Raw genomic sequence first — 27,159 nt, forward strand, 5'->3', positions numbered from 1 at the left:
GCACACGAGTCGAGGCAAAGCCAGTCATGGTCCCCTGCTGTTTCCTGCACCCGTCGCTCCAATAACTGCTTCAGAGACCACTTGGCCCTCTGGCCAAGGGCATGCACCTCTATCACCCATCAAGCCCCAGCTGCTCAAAGGGCATTGACTACCAATGCTCCCCACACACAAGATGGGACTGATTCTTCCTTCAGTGCCGGTCCACAAGACTTCGTCAACACCAAAGCCTTCCTCGGCTCCGAACCCCCCATTGGATTTAAAGGCAAGAGCGAAATCCAGGCCGCTATCGATGACCAGTGACAAGGTCACAGCGGCCCCTATCTTGCAGAGGCTTAAGCAGGAATTGACTAGGCAAAATATTCTCTTCAATTACCCGATCACAGGCAAGATCTCACTCATACAGTCTCCGTTGGTAGAAGTTGGGTCTACAGGCTACTTTGAAGCCTGTTCTTCATAAAAAACAGACTTGTCTTAGAGGACGAGCCTTGTTCCAGACCCCCATCCCCAGAACCAACACGCGAGAAGCGCAGGGACACAGCTGTCCTCTTACCATAAAGCCCATTTCCACCACCATGCTCACAAACCTCTCCACTGTGTAAGTCACCTGTGAGTCTCCCTTCTCAGATTCTCAGCCAGGAAGCCCCTAGGTGCTTTCGGCCTGTACAACCACCGCACAAGCAAAGGTCCCACCGATGACCCCTGGGATGACCACAATGTAGACCACCACAATTATCCCTCCATCCTCCTCCCCCAAACCCCCTCCACCGAGGACTTAGAGCCTTATCCAGTGAGGGCCTCTACAGCATGACACTACAGAATACCAGGAGGTTATCCAGAAGGCTGAGGACTGCCACAATTTAAGCATGCATGTCACCCAGGAGGAGACTGATTTCCTCGTAGAGACACCCTACAATTTCCAGTATACTGTCAAGTTTCTCCCCATGCTCAAGAGCATATTAAAATCTGTCCCTGACAGCTTCAAAGTGCCTGTCAAAGTTAGAGTGGCCACCCCAAGGAAGAGAAGAAGTTGAGCCTTGCCCAACGGACCTGATTTACATTACAGGGCAGGCTCCCCGATACTCCTTTGTGGGACACACTGCCTGCTAGAGCACCTCCCACCATACCCTAGGCGATGCTCCTCCTCCAGATAAGGAGAGCAACAAAAGAGATGCAGCATGCAAGAGGGTTGTTGTACAGGAGCTGCAACACATTAGCGAATAGTCAATTCAGTGGTACATTTGTCATGGTATGACAGGACACAGTGGAATGAGATGATGGACCTTTTTAAGCACCTGCCTGAGCAGTATAGGAATCAGGGGGGAGAAATAGCGTCCTAGAGCAAGGTCATCTCCAACGCCAGCATCTGGCTGAATTCAAACCAGAAGTACAATAGCATCTACTGAACTTCCCGTTTGGGAGACCGCAAAATCTATGGGGGTGCTCCAGTCCAAGCCACACAGGAGCTTCTTTAGGCAACACCAGCACAGAGTGGGGGCTTTCATAGCTTATTTGGCATGCGGGAGGGTCGCTTTTTGAAAGATGGAGAAAGCAAATGTCCAGAGACCGCATATAACACCAATCTGAAAGTGGTCCCTATTTTCTGCTAAAATGAAACCAATGCTGTGCTAGATAGAACTATCCGCCCATGATCATACTGCTGAGTAGGAAAGCAGGGATTATGAAAACAGAGGCCCCTCCGTTTAGACCGCGTAGGTTGGCAATAAACTACACAACTTCTGAGTATACATCAACCCTATCTGTGGGACGGCAGGAGCAAGGGCAGGTATGCATGTCCCCTTTTGTGCCAGGCAGCCACGGACTGAGCGCAACCCTCCCTCCCCCGTCCTCTTCCCGGTTCCAGCACGCTGGTTCCCAGAACTAGGCCAGATACCAGCTCAAACTGTTTTCAAATGGATTTGTAAGTTATCCGAGATGGAGTGCCTGTGTTGTGTGGACTCTGGGAGCACTGGACTTCTGGAGTGTCATCGGTATATTGGTGGTTTTTTTATGTTACCAATGAGTAGAGTTCGAAGGTGCTGCATGTAGAGGTTGAAGATGACTGGGGACAAGACGGAAACCTGGGGAATTTTATAAGTTATCCAAAATGTCTGGAGGTGGCTATGTAAGTAAACTAGTGTTTGACTAGGTAATGAGAACAAGTGAAGAACTTTTCCAATAAATCACAGACCTCGGGCCTGAATGGCAGGTGGTTGACAGTTTTGAAGGCAGCCTAAAAATCTATTAATATCAAGTGGCATGGGTCCCTTTTATCTGTGGTCAGCAGGAAGTTGTCTATAAATTACACGGTAGCTGTTTCCAGGCCACAGCGCAATCTAACACCAATCAGTTGTGCATGAAATGGTTGGCATTGATGTTATCATGAGGTTAGCCATAGACTGCTTTTTCAGTGACCTTGCCATTGAAGATTAGATCAGTGACGGCCCAGTAGTTGGTGAGATTTTCAGGGTGTTCTGTGGGTTTCTTAAGAAATAGGAGGATCAGGCCTTTCTTGAAAGAGGCCTTGAGGGCGGAAAGAATTTATGAAGTAGAGTCAGGAAGAGTGGGTTTCTCCAGTGAAGACTGTGGGCGATTCTCGTCCACCATGAGGGTATCCAGGTGCTGGCAGGGTCCTGTTGATTAGCTGAATAATTAAGTCTTGAGGGACTTTTGGAACTTTGGAAGAGATGGGGAGGTCCATAGATGAAAGGGTAGCTCGTTTCACTTCTTCGCTGTTTGGTAGGGGAAGGAGAGACCTCTGCCTCTGCTACGTCGGATGCAGGGGTTGGCACACAGAGCAGATGTGTCTGTGGCCTGATGGAAGTTCAGGTGGTGGTTCAAGTAGGCTGGTCCCCAGTAGTGTTAGACCTTTTATGCAAGGTTCAGGAGCTTGTACTGACATCTTTTCTGTACAGCAAGCCAGTGAAGTTTCCTGAGGAAGGGAGTGATGTGGGTTTACCTAGGTTGATTCAGGACGACTCTGGCTGTGGCGTTCTGAATTTTCTGTCTCATCGGAGGCCAACTGCGATCCCTGTGTAGAAATGGTTGTCGTAGTCCAGCTGGCTGGAGTGGAGGGCCTAGGTGATGGTGCGTCTTGAGCTTTGGGGTAGCAATTTGAATATAAAAAGTATGTGGAGGATGAAAAAGCAGGAGGAGGAGACAGATTTGACCCAAGTCGTCATGGTAAACTTGTTGTCCAGAATGATGCCTCGATTCCTTGCATAGTCAGTAGTGGGTAGAAGTAGATCCGAGTACTGAGGGCCACCAGGATGCATCCCATCGAGAGCTTTTGTTCTGAAAATCAGAGCCTCTGTCTTGTCCATGTTGAGCTTTAGGAAGTTGTCCTTCAACCAGTTGGCGGAGTCTGTCATGCAGTTGTGTACTTTGGTCTTGGTGTTGGTAGTGTCTTCGGAGAAGGAGAGGATGAGTTGTGTGTCATCGGCGTAGGATATGATGTTGAGTCTGTGGATTTTGATGATGCAGGCCAGAGGTCTCATGTAAGTGTTTAAGAGGTTTGAGCGAGGATCCTTGTAGTAGTCCACAGACGATTTCCTTGGGTTCGGAGGTGAAGATGGACTTTTTGCCTTCTTCCGGTGAGGACAGAGGCAATCTGCTGAGAGTGGCTCCTTGGATGCCTATGTTGTGCCTGCTTGTGATGAATGTGCGGTGGGAGACCCTATTGAAGGCTTCCAAGAGGTCTAGTAGGATCAGAGCCGCTTGTTGATATTCAGTGGGAATTTCTTTATTTTTTCATTGAAGTGGCTGATAATAATGCAGATGTTTGTGTAGTGTATGACAGGGCGTTGATGCAGCACTTGATTATTTTGAAGACCAGTATGCTACTGCTGCTAGCTTCATTGATGGTGTTAATATAGTACTTATCTTTGGTTGATCTGATCTGTTATTTGCGTGCTATACTGACCAACTTCAGTGGCGTGAAGTCATTGGGGGTTCTGTTTTCCTTCCATTTTCTTTCCTGGCTGGGGATGGAAAATTTGTTTTTGGTGAGCTCTTTGGAATACCACTGGGCTGAAGAGTTCAACTTGCGCTTGAGTATTTTGGCTGGAGTATAGTTTACATGTTTTTTCAGAATGCTTTGTAGTCATTAAGAGTGTTGTCAGCCTTGAAGGTGACGGAGCTTTGGATTGTCTATGGGAAAGGACAGCGCCGCGGTCTGCGCATGAAGGTCCGGTGCCCCTTCTGGGAGGGTCGACGGAGCCTAGAAGGGCCTGGAGGGGCCGAAAATTGGGGTTCTTGCCTCTCTCCCTGCTCGTGGGATCTGCAGGCGACAAGATGGCGCCCGCGACTGTCGAGGCTGGCGTCAGGCAGTGGAGGGACCCTCCGAGGTTGGCGGCAGCACTGGGGAAGCTGGAGCCCAGCCGCTGGGACCGGAGGAAAGATTACTGCGCCCGCTCACGATAGCGGTGAGGAGGTATCGCATGCCGGCGGGCGGGGGCCACCCAGCGACATCTGTTTCCCCCCAGCTGCCTGACCCTAAGATGGTGGCGCCCGGGACAGGACGGACATTACCATTTAGCGCGAAATCTCCTGCTGAGGGCCCTACGAGATCCACACTAAGGACGGCGGAGCCCCCCGCACCGCCCTGGACCCAGCACCAAGAGCAGAACGAGGCCAGAAATAGGAAAAGCAGCCGAACAAACACTGATCCAGACGAACATCATTCTGCCTGACCCCCAAATGGCACCCAAGTTGGGTCACCGCTCTGAAAAAATCTCTGTATTCCCTATCTGCCTGGGAGATAGAGGGGATTAAAGCACACATCCTCCCTTCACAGGACTTACAGGGTTAACCAATCCTGCTATTTCCACGCATTAGAATCAAGATGAAAAACTGTGCTGGGGGAATTTATGGCCTTCAAAATAACGAGGTTTCCTGAAGTTTGTCACGTGACATGACCACTGCGAGCCACCTAAATCCATAGTACTAGTCTATCATCAAGCGCGGAGAGAAACTTGGAGACAGAGAGCTTACTCGGTTGCTGCTGGGATTGTGACCTCCGTCATGACTTCAAACAAAGTAGTTTTAAAGGGACAGCTGAAATTCCAGGAGCCTAGTCCCGACAGGTCGACGATTTCGAAGGGCTGGAAGAGGTCCCCCGCTACACGGTGGAGGAGGGCACTGGACATTCCAGGAGCCTAGTCCCGACAGCTCGACGACTTCGGAGGGCTTGAAGTGGTCCCCCGCTACACGGCGGAGGAGGGCACTGGACATCGAATGCTGTCTTATTTAATGCGCTTTGATAACCTATTCGGTTCAAGTTACTGAAATGTGCAACGTAACTGATTCTATGTAAATTGATGTGTTAACATGTAACGAAACTTGTGCTATGTAAAGCGCTCTGATAACCTAATCGGTTCAAGTTCGCGCTATAGAAAACTCTAAAAATAAATAAATAAATAAAGAAACTGAAGGCTTGCTGTTGTCTTTAGGGTTCACATCAATGGGTTGGCTGGATGTTGAGCAGGGTGGAAACTGCCAATTTACTTGGCAAGGTTTAGTGAACATAACAAATGGTGTCTGCATGCTTTGCAACATCCACACAACAACCAATGTACACAGTTCCAATACAAAAGCTGCTAAAAATTTAAAATAACACTAGGTGCTTAACTTATAATAATTATTACATGGTGACCATATACCAGTCAAAGAAGTTAATGAATTGCACATTTTTAGCGCCTTTAATTGTATTTTAGGTTTTGCTATTTTTTATTTTTTTTAAACGAACGAATTCTTAATCATAAAATATATTTCACCCTGCAGTGACTGCACTCCAGTGAAGTTATCACTATCTGTGCTATTTACCTAGGAGTGATGAACCACTTTAAAAGTGACACAATAGTTTGAAAATATTGTTGCTTCCTATGATATCCAGTGATATTCCCTGAAGGCAGATGCAAGATGGCTATTTTTTAATGTGGAGTATTTCTGCTCTCCTTGCTGTGGAACGGATAGCTCCTGTCTTGTGATCCCTCCCCTCATACACTAAATTATTTTATATCTAAGTCAAGCTACAGGCTATTTTTTAAGTGACTGGGTCTCAACAAGACCACTCATCAAGTGACTTTCCCTTGCTACCATTAGAAATTATGCATCAGACCAGAGGGTATTAGGTGTTCATCATTAGAATATAGTTTTTGCAAGCTAACGTGGCATCTCTCACCCAGTCAAGCACCCCAGAACGCATGCTCTTTCACTCTTGTGATTAAGCCTGTAAAAGCAGTGCTTCGAATAAGAAGTCGGCGACTTTCCCTCAAGGCAAATGAGATGATGAGTTCTCCCCTTGGGATGTCGAAGCAATTGAGAGGCATTTACTGTGCCAGGCATGCACTTTGTCCCTCGGGCAGTAATCAGCAGGAAGGCACAGAGATTGGTCCAGAGTTTTGCCATCGCCTTAAGATGGAAATCTGAGTTAAATGGGCTGAGCGGTGGAAGAAATGTTAATTCAGAACTGTGTGGCTATGAAGTCAAAGTACGAAGAACATGTAGCTTTTACTCTCGAGCATCTACTGCAGAATTTGGTAGTCTGTATACCACTTTTAAACAGTGGCCTACGTTTCTATGTACCCAATCACTGTATCTCCCTATTCATTTATGTTGTGAGTGATTCTACAGCACAGCACACTGCTGGGAAGACACTTTATGGTGCCAAGGGTAGAATAGTAAGGTTGGACAGACAACACAGTATGTGTAGATTCAGGTGTGACCTTGTTGATTTCTGCAACTATTTTGACATGCCGACAAGGTGGTAAAGACTTAGTGGTAGGAGTAACACAGATGAAAAGCCCGCTGGAGCTGGTCTTGGAGGTTGTAGCATTTAAGATGCGGCAAAGACAGGAAGTGGACCGCAGGTGCTTATCAATTCAAACAAAAAGGACTAATTTAAGTTAAAAATGTAACTTATAAAGACTGGTATGAGGTGAAATCAGGTAGAAATAAGATGTTTGACTAAACCACCAACGTTCGCTCCTCAAGTTTTTTTCACCAACATTCCCCCTTTTTTTCCTTGCCTCCTGCTTTGTTCTGTGAAGGTTTCTTACTCTGCTCTCGCTTACTGCAGGTATTATTGGCAGCGATTACATCAATGCCAACTACATCGATGGGTACCGTAAGCAGAATGCATACATGGCAACGCAAGGGTCGTTGCCCGAGACCTTTGGTGACTTCTGGAGGATGGTGTGGGAGCAACGATCAGCCACTGTGGTCATGATGACCAAACTGGAGGAGAAATCTCGGGTAAGAGGCCTCAGTGGGCAGATGGGGTTAAGAGTTAAGAACATTTATTTTTATTTAAACTAGAATTTAAAAACGCACTTAGGCCATTGAGTCTTTTGTTATCCAATAAGGTGGCATAGTAGATTGAACCATTTGCTGCAGATATGTGTGCAACCTGCATTTCACAATGTTGACTTCCAGTAGTTTAACTCAGCATTTCCCCTTTCCCAGACTAGACGGCCAATAGGTTATAGGAATACTATTATCACTGTTAAGAAAACCTAGTCTACCCAGTTCTTCTCCTTGTCCAAAACTGACTTCCTGCTTGGGGCTAGACGCAATTTATCATTTGACTTATATGAGGCTTGGCAATATAAACCTTCAAATCTCAACATGCCACAGGTCAGAATGCCACAGGAAAGGTCATTTTAACCTTTAGTTGGTAACCTAGAGAGTAGGTGCATGCGTGGCAATAGTAAAGAAAAAAAGATGAAAGGTCAACCAATCAACGTAGAGGATGATGGGGTTTTTAAAGGCCAACCAATCTCAATGAAGGTCATTTTCAAAATGTGAGCTAACAAATACTCAACAGATTGACCAAAAAGGCTAGGGAAGCTACTCCATAATATTTTGCTCTGAGAATTTGAAGTGCCTTAAATGCTGTGTTTTTCTGCATTAAATTAACTTATCATGGCTAGAAACCAGGGCTGGCCACATACGATGCCCCTGCACTCCCTTTGTGTTCTGTAGACTGTTCATATCCGACTTCCTCTTTCACTTGTTGGGTTACAGATAAGGTAGCATTACCGGTCTGGACATATTTATTTGTCCTATCATACCGTAGCGTGGAAGCTAGATAACTAGGTTGTCCTCCTCTGACGTTCGTCCACCCACAGTTATTGGGAGTGGAAGGTGTAATCAGGCAGGGATGCCCACTTATGATGCCCTCCCACATCAGGTGATTTTTAGTGAACATGTGGTGGAACCATATTTGATGCTCTTGCACATGTATCTGTTCAGAGGAGCAGCCAATCATATTGGTTGTCAAGTTCTGATGATCTCCTACACTCAGTGGGTGTTGGGTGTCTGTCCACATGTCATCATGCTCTTCCACACCTGAGCTTACTAAGCAAATAGAGGCTCCACTATTCACACTCGCTTATTGTTGCTTTTCATTCCACAGATCAAGTGCGATCAGTACTGGCCAAGTCGTGGTGCTGAGACTTACGGGATGATCCAGGTGACGCTACTTGACACAATAGAACTGGCGACATTCTGTGTCAGAACATTCTCTCTACACAAGGTAAGCTTGGACCACACTTCAACAACATCCTTACCTTACATGGTGTAGCATGTTACTCACATAGGCAAGATCTTCCTTGGCCCACATAGGGGTTGTAAATGCTATATAAATGCTGCAAAACAATACAATATGAAACTGAAATGCCTCAAACAAGTAGTATTTACACTACGCCCATTTAGGCCCCTGGTGCTTCAACTCTAGTGCCCTTCACACTACTCAGACCTGTACCTCTTTCACTCCTGTCATCTGTCACCCAAACCCCTCCCACATAAGCCTCTCATTCCTCCCACATATGCTTCATTTCTCCTGCAACCCTAGTGTCCCTCACACTACCCATCCTGTGTTCCTCTCATTCCTGCCACCTTTTCCCCTTAATACTTATTTCACCTGAGCCCTACACACTCATCCCACCTATGCTTCTTACTACTCCAACCATGCTTCTCACTCCTCCCCCATGTTACCCTCACTCCTCCCAACTAGGCTTCTCACTCCTCCCACCATGCTTCTCACTCCTTCCACCATGCTTCTCACTCCTCCCACATGTGACCCACACTCCTCCCACCCATGCTTCTCACTCCTCCCACATGTGACCCTCACTCCTCCCACCCAAGCGTCTCATTCCTCCCACCTGTGATCCTCACTTTTCAACAAGGGGCTTAGCTTGATCAGTAAGTTTGGGGGGGAGCGGTCTTCAGATTTCCCAACAACCATGCTGGCGTACCTTGATAACATACATTATTTGAGAAGCCGGACATGAGTGGGGCTTAAGGGGCAGTGGCAAAGAAGAGCACTGCAGATTGTTTGCGCCACTTAAAACAAAATATTTTGTAAGATTACAAAAAATGTTAAGTTCTTCAAAACAGAGAGGATAGAAAGTGTGTGAGAGAATCCTAGGTGAAATCTGACGGATACCTCAATGTACCCAACTGAAAGCACCTGTTCCCAACTATTTAGTACATAATACATGATTTGGGGGTTGTAACACCCCAAACACCCCCACTGAAGCTATGCCTCTTTCATCAATCCTATAGCCCCACATAATGCTCTGACCTGTACCCCCTCACCCCTCCAACCTGCACTTCTCATAAACTCTCCAGTTATCCTGCTCCCTTTCCATCCACAAGGAGAGTGACTACCCTCGCCCTATAGTCTGCGTCACTTTCTTCCGCCTCTGTCAAGCTCTCTCGTGACTGCTGGTTCTTGCGCTCAGGACAGCGCCCTCAGCAGCGCCTTTGTGAAATGATACTCCTGTCTTCACAGAACGGGTCCAGTGAGAAGAGGGAGGTCCGGCAGTTCCAGTTCACAGCCTGGCCCGACCACGGAGTGCCAGAGTATCCTACGCCTTTCCTGGCATTCCTGAGAAGAGTGAAAACGTGCAACCCTCCGGATGCGGGCCCGATTGTGGTGCACTGCAGGTACTTGTTAACTGATCTTACACATCAAGTGAGTCAGCTCGCCTCCGAGTAAACAGGCGCCGGTCTTTTAAATGAAAATGCCAGAAGTATTTAAATATCCTTGTTGTATTAGCAATTTGTATAATAAGAAAACATACTGACTTTTAACATGTTTGCTAAGTTGATAGATGTATGAACTGATTGAAGAAATTCACAAACCTCTGTTAACGGTGGAGAAGCCATACTTAGAACATGGCTCTCCTGATTAAGCTTCCAATAGGTTGGTCACAGCTCCTCCAGTGGTGGGGAGTCTCTCGAGCCATGAACTCTTCATAGGAGTCTACAATGGCAGTGGACTGCAGTTAAAAAGAGATATTTTATACAGAGAACGGACATGGAGTGGAGAAAGGTGTGAGGGTGGTTCCACTTGTTCAGGCATGGTTTTGGTATCTCTGTAGAATCTTTACCTAAGGTGGTTTTTTTTTAAAGTGCGGGTGTTGGCCGGACGGGCTGCTTCATCGTCATCGACGCCATGCTGGAACGCATCAAGCATGAAAAGACCGTGGACATCTATGGCCATGTCACGCTAATGAGGTCCCAGCGCAACTACATGGTGCAGACAGAGGACCAGTACAGCTTCATCCATGATGCTCTGCTGGAGGCCGTGGCCTGTGGGAACACAGAGGTACCCGCCAGGAACCTGTACACGTACATCCAAAAACTGGCGCAGATCGAGGTGGGAGAGCACGTCACCGGCATGGAGCTGGAGTTCAAGGTAACTGGAGCCTGAGGGCAAAAAGAGGTGGGACGGGAGGTGCGACAGGGGACTTATTGATGTGATGAATACAAAATGCAGTTGGGCAGGAGAGGGAACAGCAAGTGAATCTCTAATAGATGCATGCTGCAGACTTGGCAGTTATAAGCAAGAGGCAAGAAAAGCAAAGGAAGTGGCAAAGAAGGCTCAAAGTATGGGAGTTGAGCCACAGACAGACCGATTCGGAAGGGAAAAAACTGAGAAGAGAAAAGTGATTTAGCTGCAGATGTGAAGAAGATGTGACAACACAAGAGGCACAATGAAAACAATGCAGAAGGGTTGAGGCAATACATAGTGGTGTGGTAGGAATGATAAACAGTCTTGGAGTTTTTAGAAACCATTTTTGCATTCCCAGCTGAACATTCTAGCGGCCTATAGGCTATGGTTTATATGAGAAATATCACAGACCTTTGGTTCCACTCTGCTATTGCATTTAGCTCGCCTCTGGAAGAGGAGAAAACCACATACCGCAGGAATCATAACCAGTAAGCTCTGTAGGCACCCACCCCATTTGCTAATGAGACCAGACGTGCTCTTATGATGTCCACTGTAGCAGATGTTGTTTAGATCAGGTTGTTTAAATGGTAAAAAAGTTGTTGTGTGATTTATTAAAAAACTTTTAAGTCGATTGTGTAATTTATAGGGCTTCAGCAATTCTCAGTAATGGATTTTGCGAAATTGCCCCCACATGGAAAAAATGGCAGTGGTCAGATTTATTACAGCCATCTGTCGCTGTACCTTTATTTATGGCGATGCATCTCATGTATTATGTAGTTACTTGCTAGGGATGCAAATTTAAGATTGAAAAAGAGATTTCACTGCTATTGGCAAATTTCCGTTAACTTTAACTTTCTTAAATTTAAATTCGAACCATTGATTATAGAAATTGTTGCACAGGTTCTGCAGAGTGTGTTCCAGAGGCTCTGTGGTGCCAAATCACGTGTTATTTGGGTTCAGTTTTTTAAAACTGGGGAGACATGAACTAACCCCTGATAAGTGTGCTCAAAAGTAACGTTCAGCTCTCGTGCAGGAACTGCACCCACCTGCAAACATTCTGGGTGGGCCATCAAGCAGTAGGCAGTAAATCTTTAAAAGGACAGACTTCTGGTAAAATATTTTGGGTGCCATAAAATATGTCCCACCCCAAAAGACACCCTTAAGACCATTAGGCTCTGAAGAGGACTAATCCAGATTTGAAGCTGAAAGTTATGCGCTTCATAACGCCAACATCCAGAACCTTTTTTGGTTATACTTCTTCTAGGGACTTCCGAACAATCTCTGCAGTAGTACTACTAAGTCTCCTGCTCATTACACTTCAGCTTTATGTTAAAAGGTGCGTGGCAGGTGACCTGATCAGTGACTGACCCTACTTACTTAGCAGAGGGGGGGCCAGCAAAAGGGTGCCACTATTTTCTGGCCTTTCTCTCCTGCATCTCCAGAACTGAACCTGCCAGCAAGCCTAGCAGCAACAAGAGATCACTGATAAAGTTGGAAAGTGTCCCCCAACCCCGCCCTATCCCCCAAAAGACCAAATCTACTTTTAGAAAAGATCTAAGTGACACCAATCACATTCTCACGGTACAGAATATTGTCCCATGATATTGTCCTCTCGGGCAATCATACTGATAAATTTTCAAGAGTAACACTATTAAATGCAAGTCAATGCTAGATCATATGTGTTCATTCTGCTTGCTTCTAAGTTTACATCTTACTCATCAATAACCCATCACGATTAATGCGTGCATAGATTTGTGTACAAAGGTTAACTTAAGGAAGTATTGACAAAGCCAATCCTTTCGTTTTTTCTATACCGAAAAGATTTTGAATACCATTTTATGTTTCTGCTTCTCGCAGTGCGAGAAAGCAGAAGGGTGAAGGTGTCTGCTGGAGGGCCGGGAAGGAGTGGCTTGCCCACTCTGAGGGTGCGGACTGTTTGGTAGGCACCAGGGCCGACCTACCCAGTCATACGCTCTCTCTCTTTTCTCCATTTAGGCTGCATGCAGCTTACATGGAGAAAATTGCTTCCCCATTGACGCCTGTGTGGTCGGCGTCCCAGCCAATCACAACAGTGCCATTGCAGCATTGTGATTGGCTTAGTTGTAGTGTAGTAGAGAGGATGACATAGACCGACGACACGGGAACGGGCCGGCAAAAGTAAGTTAACTTTTTTAAAAAAAAATTATTAAACCTCCCCACTCCCTGCGCGACCCCCTACCTGCGAGCCTACCCACCCGTGAGTCATGCAGGCTGCGACTGTTCCCAACACAAACAAAAGATAGAACACAGGAAGTGGCACCTGAGAAAGCTACTCTCACCCTCAGGGCACTTTGGTATTACAGAAGGGGCCGCAGATGCTTGTGCAGGCCCTTCTGTAATGCCAATAGTGCTGATACACAAAGCGCCAGCGCTATCTGCAGGGGGCGTGCCCCATGCAAATGAGGAAATCCCTTTGCCTCTGTGCCCCCGCCGTATTACAGACATGGGTGCAGAGGCAAAGAAGCTATCAGGGGGCACGCTAAAAGGTGCTGCACTGTCAGTGCGCCCCCTGAGAGCAATCCTCTAATAGGACCCCAGACATCTCCTTGCAGATGGGTGTAGTCACTGACTGCACCTGCCTGCTAGGGGATCTCTAATCCCCCTTCAAAGTGTAGTCTGTTTGCTGCCTGCACGGTGAAAACATGGAGCGGCATTAAAGCAGTCGCTCCATTTTTCACCAGAATGCGCTGCCCTGGGGGCATCGTGAGTTTGCGGCTGCCCTAGGGCCAGCGCATTCATGGTAATAGGGCACATTTTCTTTGTTTGCGACAGGCGCGTCTTTTAAAAGGTGCGCCCTGTGAAAACAATGAAAAAGCGCCTTTACTGTAATACAGCTCCTTAAGCCTGTTCAACCTTGACATAACTGACCATACTCTTTCCACTGCAGCAACTATTTGAAATTATTCTCTGCTATTCAATTCACATTCAGTCGGAAAAAAATCCAGGAATCAATGTAACGCGTACAGAAATATGAGCTCCAAAAAGATAAACTAAAGCAGATATTAAATAAATCGATCTCTGAGTTCCAGTATCTTTAGCTGCTCTTTCCATTTAAAAAGATCTTTGCACAACCAACAGGGAATTCAGCACGATTGGAGGCATTTCTTGATAAATCCGTTTAAACCAGTTGGGAGCTGCAAACTCATCTCTCATTTGTAGAATTCATTAAACCTCCCATTGAGCCCAAAGGGATTAGAGTCAGTAAATAGAAGGAGGCAGAGGGAGAGATTAACTTGGACACACTACGGGTTAACATGTGTTTGCCGATTGGCAGCTCGGTCTACCCCGAGTGTCCCAAAGACTCATTTCAAACAGATATGTAGATAATATTTTGCTTGTGTGATTATCGCTAAATACTTGGGATTATCTCCTTATGCAAGACATAAAGTAAAAGTCAGGGTAGTTGCATAGACACATTGATGAACGCCATTCAAATTTCAGAAAATTATGAGAGTGTATTAAGAGGATTAAAAAAGTTACAGAGAATTTGTCACATGATAGTGGAGGCATATTTGAATGCAAGTAGTGAAATGAAAAGAAATGTAACAAGAGCTGAACTTGAACCCAGAAGGCCTTGCTACAAAGCAAGTTTTTATCTGTCCATTGCACAATCACACTTTTTCTGCTGCGGCTAGAAGGTCTACCTTGAGCAGAAAACAGAACTCGAAAGAAGATGAAGCACGCCAGACCCATTCACTGTTGCCATTTTCCCACCTGCTCTTGACTGACAGACCTTGCATTCTCTCCAGCGTTGTACTATTGCGTTGGACTTGTTGTCCACTATCTGTCTTGTGAGGCTGTGATATTATTTTTGTTGACAGCACTCCTAGTAGATAGATCTATTGTCTGATCCAGTTTATACATTAGATCAGAGAACCTCAAAAAAAGAACTGGGGCAGGGTAAAGTAGGCTGCACTCATGAGGAGACAGAAGATACGAACAAGATGGATGGTGTGATCACATGCCACAAGCAGACTCTGGGAACACAAGACAGAATCACAGATACCTATAAAATAAATAGGGCGAATGGAGAAGGGATCTTACAATCAGACCGGTATGCAGGATACTCATCTAAAACGTTTAAAAACAAATCTCACATAATCTTTAAGAATGGGCCAACATACCGGCATTGTTTGCTTCACCACAGCACAACACAACGTGTTGGGATCTCATGCTCTTTCACATATAGGTCCTGTTACAACCACACACCTCTTCAAAGGAACATACACCTCCAAATGTCATTGCTCTGCGAGACTGGAGTGCAACACTAATGACAATCGTGAGCTGTGCAAATGTCATATAACAAAAGATGAAATCTAAGTGGATCTCACCCTTCAGACCGAACAGCCCGCAGTACTTCAACACCCAACCAAAGGCGTAAGTTTGCTCTACAAATACCAAGTAACACAACAAAACATGTTTTGATTGTTCTGACTCTCCCAATATGGGATTTACTAATCCACGCAATAGGTTCATGTCAGCGATTGGATTGCCTCTGTTATGCAAACATGTGGCCTCCCAAACCGAGCCCAACACTCCACGCGAAGCCTTACCAATCACACATGCATGAGTAATACAAACTTTCTTTGTTGGTCATGCCTTGCTGAGTGTTCAGCAACATTCCCAACTTTTGTTCTTGGACATGGCTTAAGCACTTTGAGATTGTGTGCAGAGAAGCGAGGTGGTACTTAAGAATGACTGCTGAAACGGCTTGAATTGAATTTTGCAATGAAGTAGCGTTAAGGCAAAACGCGACCATGCTTTTGTGATGTCCCGACATGAATGTGGATTTTGCTTTCCATTTCATTTCAAGGGAAGGCACTTGTACACAACATGCTTCACTTGCGGCGACATCTGGTGTTAAGCTATGAATTAATTTTAGTTACTCAGCTGGAACCAATTTTTCAGACACGCTCTGAGGAAGTGTTCGACTGGAGGTGTTTAGCTTTATTAGAACTTAAAGTCTAAAGAGCCTTCAAAAGAAGCCCTGGCAATAAAGCAGAAATAATTTAAATAAGAACGCTGCATTGTGATTTTTAGCTTTAACACCAAAATACATTATGTGTGAGTAAATTATCCTTTTTATGCTAAAATAATGTTTTATATATGTCCATTTATGGCCAATAAGTTCCTTCGTCAGTCAGTATTACTTACACCTGAATCTTGGGTCAATAACAGCTTGCAAATTATTTTGTTAACCAAATTAGGTCAACCAACACAATTTTTCAAAATATGAATGTTTGATTGAGAAAACATGCTCAACTCTAATGTAGTGTGTTATGAATTATATTTATTCATGTGTTTCACTGAAAGGGACATGTAGTACTGTTTCGGGCAATCTTCAGAACTTCAACTTCAAACTGCGTACAGCTCCCATAACATCTGCTTTGGTTGTTCTCTCCCTTGCAGAGACTTGCCAACTCCAAGGCACACACTTCCCGCTTCATCAGTGCCAACCTTCCCTGTAACAAATTCAAGAACCGCCTTGTCAATATCATGCCATACGAAACCACACGGGTTTGCCTTCAGCCAATCAGAGGAGTTGAGGGGTCGGACTACATCAACTCCAGTTTTATCGATGGCTACAGGTAGGTGATGGCATACTCTGAATTAAAAAAATTGGCAGCTTCCGAAAGTGGGAATTACTGTTTCAAAAATATACTATTAAAACATAAACACTGAGCCAGGACCAGAAAAGATACCTTATTAATTATACTTTATTTTTTTAACTGACAGTGCAACACAACTGATGTGTGATTTTAACGAACTAATACCAAATATGGTTGGTACTTTATTCGGACTTGCGGAGGAAGCTGAACCCGATTTCAATTAAAAAAAACAGACTGAGGCATTTAAAAATAAAGAGAGGACCTTGTGTGAAGCCAGTGTACACTATGCAAACTTTAGAAGAAAAGGCTTAGTGGAAGAGATAATTTAGTACGTATAGGTTTATGTAATATTGTTTTTGATATTTTTTTGTGAATAATTCAAATAATTCTCCCATATGCAATTTAGGGGATCTACTTTTTGTATGTAGAAAATTTTAGTCTTTTCACAGTAGACTTCAAATATATATGCACATGTGAAAAAGTAAAACGTATTAAGTTAAAGTCACCTGAACCTTAAAAACACAGGTCTTTAAATAATCACCTAGGTCCTTTCTACTCTAATCTGCAAGCCTGGCATCATTTTCTCAAAGGCATCATCATTACGGTAACCAAATGTGTCTTCGTCTCTGGGACACCTCGTTTCGTATAACAAAAGAGGACATTCTTGGAGTAATAGTTATGGTTGAGTCCAGTTCAACCCATGAAACTAACATTAGTGAAAATGATTGTTAATTAAAGGGCAGCCCAGGTCTGGATAATTGTGAGCCTATGGCATGGAGCAGCAAATATCCACCTTGACAATGTGGTAAATGACCTACAGATGGAGGCCTTGCACAAATGATTGCTCTGCCTCCAAAAGTTATTTTTATTTTCAGCAGCATGGCTCCACGACAAAAGCAGAATGCCTTGCCCTACTCTGATGCAGAAGAAGGCACACCACATGCTGTCACTACAATAGGGCCCATTGTCATTCTATACGTGATAATCAGCTGCAGTCTCGGACTGACAATGGGCCAGTCCACAGTCTTTGCAAGGTCCGGGAGGGGTTGCTGCAGACCCGAGTGAAAACTTTTAAACTCATGGGGCATCTCGCAAGGGAACAGCATACCTTCCTGAAATTCCCAAAATTACAGATGGTCCGTGAAATTTATGGACGGTTGATCACCCTAATAGTAAGCCATCTACCTACATGAAAGACCATCGATAGAAAGTAAACTTTCTTCATCATTTTAGGTGCCAGCACAAGACGGGGAACAAGGCCAGAGTCTAACTGTTGGTGTAAGAGTATTCTGACTGAGGCATACTACATTTTGAATTCAGATAATGACAAAGAGTGAATGAAAGAGAGCAGCCGCAGGCTCACCATCTTGCACCCACCCCCCACACAGGATGCCACCACAGAGCAGAATGCACAGCTCTGTTCCACCCACATTCAAGACACCAACACTGTTCTTTTACTCCTTAAAGCCCCCTTAGCTTTCTGTCCGGCTTTCTGAATCTGTGGTGTTACCCGTACACCAGTGTTCCTATTGAAGTGTCCCCTTCTAACCATGCATTCTAAATTCTTGCAGGCAACAGAAAGCCTACATTGCCACCCAGGGTCCCCTGGCGGAGACCACTGAAGATTTCTGGCGGATGCTGTGGGAGAATAACTCCACCATTGTTGTTATGTTGACGAAGCTCCGAGAGATGGGAAGGGTAAGTGTCTTCCTCCTTCCAGGTTCAGGTAACAGGCTGGTTTCAGTGGTGAAAGGTGATCTATAAAGTGTTGGAGCATAATACTTTTCACTGATTTCAGGGAGCAAGATCAACTTCTTCTAGGATATATTTTTTTTTGCTGGGTGGGGAGGTGTTTATGGGTGCCCCACATACCAAGAATACCTCCACTATGCCTGGGTCTGTCTTTTGTCCTCCCTCATGCCAGGAAATCCTTGCACCTTGCAAACGCCGGCATGTTCCCTGAGATTTGATTTGTTACACATACTCTTACATACTCACTCTCGCGTGCTGATACAGTGTCACAGTCTCCATCACTCACATGCTTCACCCTCTCACTCATGTGCACTCGCATTCTCTCCTAGTCTAACACAAATGCTTACAATTTCTCACTGTGGTACGCAGTGTCGCTCACATGCTTACCTATCCACTCATGCTCACACCATATCTTACTCAGTCTCACTCACCGCCCGCATGCTCTCCCACTCTCATACGTCTCATATGGCTGTGAAGAGCATACAGCATGTGGCGTTGGGTCCATACTGATGAATTGCATAGGCCCCAGATATCATCTGATTGCAGAGCAGCCACATGCTTTTTCACCTCATCATTTCCTAAGTTGTCACTACTAGTTACACTGCTGAGCACCATCAGAGAGGAGGCCATGAGGCTTGGATGGACGGTGCAGGGACCTTTATGAGCATGCAGCTGCCATGACTGCGAGGGAGGGTCCCTAGATTTTCTACCTTACTAATGGTGAATAATAGTTTATTATTTACTATTAGTATAGTAGGAATAAGTGCAGAAAACGTGGAGCCTTGATAACCATATAAACAAGTCTCCTCCAGTGGGTTTAATTCTCACTAGGGGCAGCATAAAAGTGACCAGTGGCGTGAAGTTTGAAATGATGAAAGGGAAGGTATAAAAGCCTTACTACTGTCTTGAGTGGTTTGGTCAGGGACAGATATGTTCCCTGTACTTTACAAGCATTTTTCTTATTGTTCATGTGACTCCCAAGTATTTCTTTTACTATTTGTATCTAAATTCAAATCATTTTATCTTTGGCAGGAAAAGTGTCATCAGTACTGGCCTGCTGAACGGTCGGCGAGGTACCAGTACTTTGTGGTGGATCCAATGGCAGAGTACAACATGCCACAGTACATTCTGCGAGAGTTCAAAGTCACTGATGCCAGGGTGAGTGATGCCACTCCTTTGCGGAAGTGGAATGTCCACTGAGTAGGGTGGTATTTTTTGGACGAGGTGGAACAAGCATTGTTTCAGGCCTTTGTAGTGGCTCCATTGGTCTGGAAGTAGAAAGGTTAGCAGATCATTTTCTCAAATTTTTCATGGCCATAAGAGTAGACTCTTAAACACACTTTGACATGTATTGAGACAGGGCTGGGTTGTTTTTTGCTGGTGCAAAAAGTGCCTCGAATTCTTAGGAACTAACTGAACTAAAGCTTATGACACTGCAGTCTCTATCAAAATGAGGAATAGCCCTTTGTGTGCTCAGTGAGACACTGTCCAGTAATTCTTTGGTTGGAGAAGTGCTTTGGTGCTAGGCTTAAAGAGTTTGATCCCTCCATGGCTGGCTCTTGTGTGAGCTAATATGGTAAGGACGGTGACCTATAAGGTGAGAGTCCATCTAGAAGGTAAAGCTTGGGTGCATACTAACTCCTATCAGGATATCGTGACAGCATTCCAGTAGTGTTGATTAGCATGGGGACTTGGGCTTTGGGTAGGCTGTAAAAAACAATATGTACAGGATGCAGGATATTCTTTAATGCGAAGGAGGAAAGTTCTGGTTCAGTGGGTTTTGGTGGGACATGTGATGTTATGGGTAGGCACCTTGGGCCTGATTTACAAAGCTTTTGTTCCTAAGGCTTCAGTGAGCACAGTGTGCATTTGGGAAATTCCGCTTTAAAACTACTTGAACGTTGGCATCTGAAAGGAACAGGTTAGTATTATATTCCTTATCTTAGAATATCCCCAGGCCTCAGACTAGGTCCGGAAACTTTAGCGTAGCAGTACCCTTGCACGTCGGTAGGCGTCGTCTGCGGCTCCGCGTCCGTCGTCGGCGTCGTTGGTGCCGGGATGACGTCGCCGGAGTACTTAGACGCCGCCCTCGCGAGCTGACATCAGTTCTTCTTTTTTCAGCGCCAGCAAGCGCAGGTCCGGAGAAAGTGGTACCCTTTAGTCAATTTTTGATTAAACTTTTTGGATCTTTTTGATCTGTTTTTTGAGTCAAACGACTCCGACGGTGCCGGTAGGGATGCCCGGGTTCAAGCCCTGCGTCGACTGCAAATTACTAATGTCGGTTACCGACCCCCATAGCCGGTGCCTTCACTGTCTGGGCCACGACCACGACGACAAGTCCTGCTCCGACTGCCGGGCCCTGACGTCCAAAGCTAGACGGGAGCGGCCCCGCAAGCGACTCGAGCTCCGGCGAGGAGGTTGAGGAACCGGTCGCGGGGTCGGAGTCATCATAGCTCCGGGAGTCGTCACCAGTCTTCGGGCTCAAAGTCCTCAGGTAAGAGGCACAAGAAGTCGAAGAGGCGTCATCGCTCTTCTGACTCCGCGCGACGCGGCCGGGGGTTCGGGCGACACCGTCCCCGCGGCTCCGACTGAGCCGCCGGTCCCTGGGCAGAACGCGACACCAGAGGAGATAGAGGTGTTCCTCGCGGCCATGAGGTCACTTACTCCTCCGTCGGGTTCCGCAGTGCCTTCGGGCCAAGCGGCCCGACTGGGTCCCCACGCGGGCCGGGTGCTTAGGCCCCGGCGCCGTCGGCAACTTCGGTCCCGACGCCGCAGGGCCCTGCCGGATCCGGCTCATCGCCGGTCGACCTCACGACCTCACCGGTGCCAACCCCCAGGGTATCGCCTCTGGCGCGTCCCAGGACGACGTCGCCCCTGGTCCTACCCTCGATTCAGGTCTGGCGTCGGAGCGGCGCCGCTCTCGACGCAGATGGGAGATTTCTATTTCTATGACCCGGCCCCATCCTTTAACCCAAAGTATCAGGAGATGGGTGGTGAGGAGGATTGGGAGGGGTCCGAGGACCCTCTGGCACGTGAGTGCCTGTCTTCTCAGGACTGGACAGGTGAGCTTGGGGAGGCCAGTGGTCTGGGCACTTCGCCCGACACTGGTTTTGTCTCCCCTCCTACCGTGGCTACGGAGGAGGGGGCTGCCTATAGCATGGTGCTGACACGGGCTGCCAAGGCCCTGGGCCTTGAGCTCCCCGTCGCGGCCGTGAGGACTAACCTCCTCACTGGGGTCCTTAAACCTCAGGCAAGCTCGGCTGAGCCTCTGCTGCCGTTTAATGAGGCCTTATCAGACGTTCTTCTGAGCACTTGGTCCAAGCTCGCTACAGGTCCGCCTGTAGATAGGTACGTGGCCAGACACCACCGCCCGGCTCCGGGCGACCCTTGCTTCCTGTCCACCCATCCCGAGAGCCTGGTCATCCAGGCCTCTAACTCCCAGACCGCATTCCCGACGGCTCCCCCAGATCGGGAATCCAAGCCCTTGTGGAGGGTCGAGATGTGGCACAGTACTCCATCTGATGTGGGCTGGATATAACGGACTCGCTAGGTAGAGTGATGGCAACGACGGTGGCGACTCGTCGCCACACCTGGGTGAGGTCTGCCAACTTTTCGGCTGACGTCCAAAACACCCTTATGGACATGCCGTTTGATGGCGTCGCCTTTTTGGCGACAAGGCAGACAGTGCGCTTGAGCGCTTTAAGGACTCCAGGGCGACGGCCAAGTCCTTGGGCCTGTCAGCCCCGCGCCAGCAACCTGCTGCCTTTTACTCCTTTCGTGGCCAAGGAAGGGGCGCCCCCACACGTCCTGCCAGCCACGGGCCGCAGACTAACATCCAGCGCGGTGGCGATCGTGGTAACCGCATTGGCGGTGCCCAGGGACAGCGGCGAGGCCAGTCCACATCCCCCCCGCAGCATCCACCTCAAAGCCCTCCTAGTCCGAGCTTTCAGGCCCACGTGACGCCAGTAGGGGGGACAGGGTTCGCCATCACTTCCTCCACTGGCGCAACATCACTTTGGACAGGTGGGTGCTGCAAATCGTCCGAAGGGGCTACTCCCTCCCCTTCGAAGCGACCCCTCCAGCCATGCCACCGCAGTACCACCGCATGTCGGGGGATCACATGCATCTTCTGCAGGAGGAAGTTACGGCCCTCTTGGCCAAGGGAGCCATCGAGCGCGTTCCTGGGCCAGAAGTAGGGTGTGGTTGTTACTACCACTACTTTCTGGTACCCAAGAAGGGCAAAGGGGGCCTACGCCCTATCTTGGACCTACAGAACGTCAACGGCTTCCTCCGGAAGGAGAAGTTCAAGATGCTGACACTGGCTCAGGTCTTAGCTGTCCTGCACCCAGGAGACTGGATGGTAGCGTTGGACTTGCAGGACGCTTATTTTCATATCCCTGTCCTGCCGGCCCACCGGCGTTACCTGCGGTTCACGGTAGGCCACGAGCACATTCAGTTTCCGTGCTCCCCTTCGGCCTTACCAGCGCCCCACGGGTGTTCATGAAAGTGATGGTGGTGGTCGCAGCTCATCTGCCCCGGTTAGGGGTTTCAGTCTTCCCCTACCTCGACGACTGGTTGTTGAAGGCGGGCTCGCCCCAGACAGCCGACAGCCACCTCCGGACTACGGCCGACCTCCTGCACCTTCTGGGGTTCTCCATCAAAGTGCCAAAGTCACACCTGTGTCCCTCTCAGAAGCTCCTCTTCATCGGAGCGGTTCTAGACTCGGCGCAGTTTCTGGTTTATCCTTCCGAACAGCGGGTTCGGGATATTAGGGCTCTGATTCCGATCTTTCAGCCGTTATCCCGAGTCTCGGTCAGGTTGATGCTGCGGCTTCTGGGGCTGACGGCCTCCTGCATCCTTCTGGTGCATCACGCCAGGTGGCGGATGCGGGCTCTGCAGTGGGACCTGAAGTTTCAGTGGGCCCAACATCAGGGCAACTTGTCCGACAATGTCTTGATCTCGGAGGGCACTGCAAGACAGTTGCAGTGGTGACTCACGGACCGCGATTGGGTCAGCGGCAGATCCCTCTCGCTAGCCCAACCGGAGCACGTAGTTGTGACGGACGCGTCCCTCCAGGGCTGGGGAGGCCACATGGGAGAGGCTTCTGGTCTCCGGCGGAGTCACGGCTTGCACTGAAGGCATTCCTCCCTTCTGTCCGGGGAAGTGTAGTGCAGGTGTTCACGGACAACACCACCGCCATGTGATACTGCAACAAACAAGGCTCTGCGCCTCTGGCAGTGGCTGGAACATCAGGGCGTGACCCTGGTGGTTCAACACCTGGCAGGTTCCCAGAACCGCAGGGCGGACGAACTCAGTCGTCGGTGCATGATGGATCACGAATGGCGTCTGAACTCGGACGTGGCGCAAGGCCTCTTTCAGCAGTGGGGAGAGCCTTGGTTAGATCTATTCGCCACAGAAGAGAACGCGCAATGTCATCAGTTCTGCGCGTTGGAATTTCCAAGGCGACACTCGCTCGGAGATGCTTTTCGTCACGAGTGGAGCTGCGGTCTGTTGTACGCCTTTCCGCCTATACCACTTCTGCCCAGCGTGCTGAAGATCAGGCGCGGCTGGGCCCAAGTTATCCTTGTGGCTTTGGACTAGGCATGAAGATACTGGTATCCCGAGCTACTCAGCATGTCTGTCGATCCCCTGATTTGTCTGCCTCTTCAGGAGGACCTTCTGTCGCAGCAGCAGGGGACGGTCCTCGACCCGAACCTGTCCTGTCTCCACCTCCATGCTTGGAGATTGAGAGGCGACAGTTGAGGCCATTTGACTTGCCTCCTGAAGTTTGTGATGTGATTCTGGCAGCCAGGCGTCCCTCCACAAAGTCGGAATATGTCTGCAGGTGGGACAGATTTGTGGCCTGGTGCACAGCAAAGGCTGTGGATCCACTCTCTGCCCCCCTTTCTGAGGTTCTCCTCTTCCTTCTTTCTCTTGCCCAGCAGGGCTCTGTTTTGGGCACTATCAAGGGCTACCTTTCTGCCCTTTCCGCCTTCTTAAGGCTACCTGATCAGCCTTCTTTGTTCAAGTCCCCGATTGTAAATAGGTTCTTGAAGGGCATCACTCATGTTTCCCCCTGTTCCTTTCGCGATTCCCCAGTGGGACTTGAACTTGGTTCTAGCTTACCTGATGTGCGCTCCTTTTGAGACGCTTCATAACTGTCCTCTCCGTCTTCTTACGCTTAAGACTGCTTTTCTGGTTGCCATCACCTCTGCCAGGAGAGTGAGTGAGCTCCCGGCTCTTTCATCTAAACCTCCCTTCCTTTCTGTCCATCCTGACAAAGTTGTGTTGCGGACAAGACCCTCTTTCCTGTCCAAGGTAGTCAAAGCCTTCCACATCGGGCAGTCCATCACCTTGCCCACCTTCTTTCCGCCTCTGCATACCTCTAAAGAGGAAGAGCGGCTCCACCGTCTGGACCAAAAACTTGCGCCCTCATACTATTTGGATCGCACCCGCCAGTTCCGGGTGGATGACCAACTGTTTGTTGGTTACGTGGGCGCTAAGAAGGGACGGGCCGAGCACAAACGGACCATCTTTCGGTAGGTCGTGTTGTGCATCAAGGCATGCTACTCTTTGGCTAAAAAGGAGCCTCCTGTTGGGCTGAGGGCCCATTCCACTCTAGCCACGGCGGCTACTACTGCCCTGGGCCGGGGAGTCCCCTTGCAGGACATCTGTCAGGCAGCTACGTGGGCCTCGCTGCACACGTTCGCAAGACACTACTGCCTGGACAGCCAGTCCGGAGGGATGGCTTCTTTGGCCGTTCCGTCCTCCAGGACTTTCTGGTGTGATTATTGGTTCGCAGACCCACCAACGGGGTTGGTATTGCTGGGGTATCTATTATAAGGTAAGGAATCCAATACTAACCTGTTTCTTTCAGATGCACAAGTTACTTACCTTCGGTAACGATATATCTGTAAGAAACAGTAGTTAGTATTAGATTCCTTACCGCCCCACCCATCCTCCCCGTTCTGCGAACCGATATCTAGGTTTAAGGTCATTGTAAGAAACAGTAGTTAGTATTAGATTCCTTACCGCCCCTCCCATCCTCCCCGTTCTGCGAACCGATATCTAGGGTTAATGTCATCCCCTTTCAGGGCCCTTGTTTCATGGCACCAGTGTTGGTTTTTATCATGGCTCTGCGTTTCTGGCACAGAAAAGCTGTGTATAAGAACTGACGTCCGCGTGCGAGTGCGGCGTCTTAAGTACTCCGGCGACGTCATCCCGGCGCCGACGACGGAGGCGGAGCCGCAGACGACGTCTACCGACGCGCAAGGGTAATGCTACGCAAAAGTTTCCGGATCTAGTCTGACGCCTGGGGATATTCTAAGGTAAGGAATCTAATACTAACTACTGTTTCTTACAGATATATCGTTACCGAAGGTAAGTAACTTGTGCGTTGGTCCCGGAGGAGAATGTATGAGTGTCAGGCACAAATGTATTATTACAGGTGAGTAACGTATTTTTTAAGTGGTATCCAAACACCTGTATGACTTAAACCTAGGAGTACTTCCTCCCATATCTAACACAAGCTGTCGGAACCAGTGACATTTTTAGCCCATTAGACACTCAGTCAGAGGAACCCATTGAAAAGGGAAATGATAAGTAGTATTGGGCTTGGTATCTTCTACCTGTGTACAGCTCCAGTCTGAATAATAAGATTAGAGTTTAAAAATGACTGTCTGTGGCCCAAAGGTAAGCGCATAGATTTACTCTGAAACATAAGCTTTTAAAAGACTCTTCACACATTTATGTACTGTTTTTAATGCATTCATTCACTGTGCTATCAGCCTGTCCGGAGCATGACAACGAGAAACTGCACACAACATTACACTCAATTGTTTGATGTTATCACTAGACCAGAGTAATGAGCTTGAGTTAGTCTGAACAACTTAGACGTACAACATTTATGGTACTAATTTCTAAGTGTAATCTAACTTTTGCTAAAAAATCATCAATTACTTTTCAAGTTTTTAAAAGGTCACATATAGTTGGAGATGATAAGTAGAAGCGGGAAGGGACATTCTGCCCCATAGAGCACTCCTGTACAAAAACATTTATCAGAAGAAAGAAATTTATGTAAAACATTGCATTTTCTAGGGTACAACATTAAAATCCTAACGTTTTGATTAAAAACATAAAACGTGAAGCCCACATGCCCGGCTTGCAAAGAAGCTACTTCACCAGTAGGTTTTATTTGTTATTTATGATGTGGTCTCAGGTTGTACACAGAGAATAACACCTGGATAAAGCTTTCCTCCCTAATTACGCAGCTTTGTAGATTTCTTGGAGACTTTTCTAAAAATGCAGAGTTATATTTAAAATATATATCATCTATAATGTCAAAGCATGGTATGAAGACCACAATTTTTATACGGATACTATTCCAAGCTCAGTTTCCTCCACAACAGCCAATATTATCATGTAAATGAAGGTGCAATGTCATTTGGATTTGATGCATGGCTACCACTCTAACCGGGCACCACATTGGCAACCATGTAAGAGGATTTCCCGCATACATTGGCATTGATGCATGGGGACAGAATCAAATGTAGCACCAATTTCCACAATAGCAGGCAATTATTAAGTGGGCTGACGCCAAGCGCCTTTGATAAGAAGGAACTGTCTCAACACACCCCATAATAGCAAATATGTATTTTGGAATTCAGCGCTGATGGGCTTCGATGCAAGCGGAAGGACTCCAACTCCTAACATGACTCACAATATAATCCTTATAAGTCAATGTCTGATGCCAGTTGCCTTCAGTGTAAAGGGACAGACTGACATTTCTTTTTTTGCGGAGTTATATATAGCGTGAATTTGACCTGAAGGTATCTGGTTTCAGAGCGCTTTACACGAGCACCAGTAGCTAACATGAGGACACATTAATTTTCGTTAGGCACAGGGAAATTCAGTAATTTGCCCAAAATCACAGATGTTGTGCGTCCTTGCCCAGACTCGAACCCGGTTCCTTAGATTTGAGGTCTACCACTCTAGCCGTTAGGCCAACCACTCTCCCCTTTA

The 27,159-nt window shown here is 47.4% G+C and overlaps 1 protein-coding gene across 8 annotated transcripts in view; it reads left to right on the plus strand.

Annotated features, from left to right (window-relative positions):
- The window catches only part of PTPRS (protein tyrosine phosphatase receptor type S), a 521,512-nt gene that overhangs the window by 488,512 nt on the left and 5,841 nt on the right, over nt 1-27,159 (plus strand). For all 8 annotated transcript variants that reach the window (XM_086947045.1, XM_086947049.1, XM_086947044.1 and 5 more), the window contains 7 exons: nt 7,076-7,251; nt 8,414-8,533; nt 9,794-9,948; nt 10,417-10,702; nt 16,187-16,365; nt 17,958-18,084; nt 19,171-19,296. In XM_086947045.1, the coding sequence (XP_086803171.1) occupies nt 7,076-7,251; nt 8,414-8,533; nt 9,794-9,948; nt 10,417-10,702; nt 16,187-16,365; nt 17,958-18,084; nt 19,171-19,296 (1,169 nt within the window). The remainder of the gene's footprint in view (nt 1-7,075; nt 7,252-8,413; nt 8,534-9,793; nt 9,949-10,416; nt 10,703-16,186; nt 16,366-17,957; nt 18,085-19,170; nt 19,297-27,159) is intronic.

Source organism: Lissotriton vulgaris, chromosome 12 (assembly GCF_964263255.1).
Source record: "Lissotriton vulgaris chromosome 12, aLisVul1.2, whole genome shotgun sequence".
In the NCBI taxonomy this organism is placed as follows: domain Eukaryota; kingdom Metazoa; phylum Chordata; class Amphibia; order Caudata; family Salamandridae; genus Lissotriton; species Lissotriton vulgaris.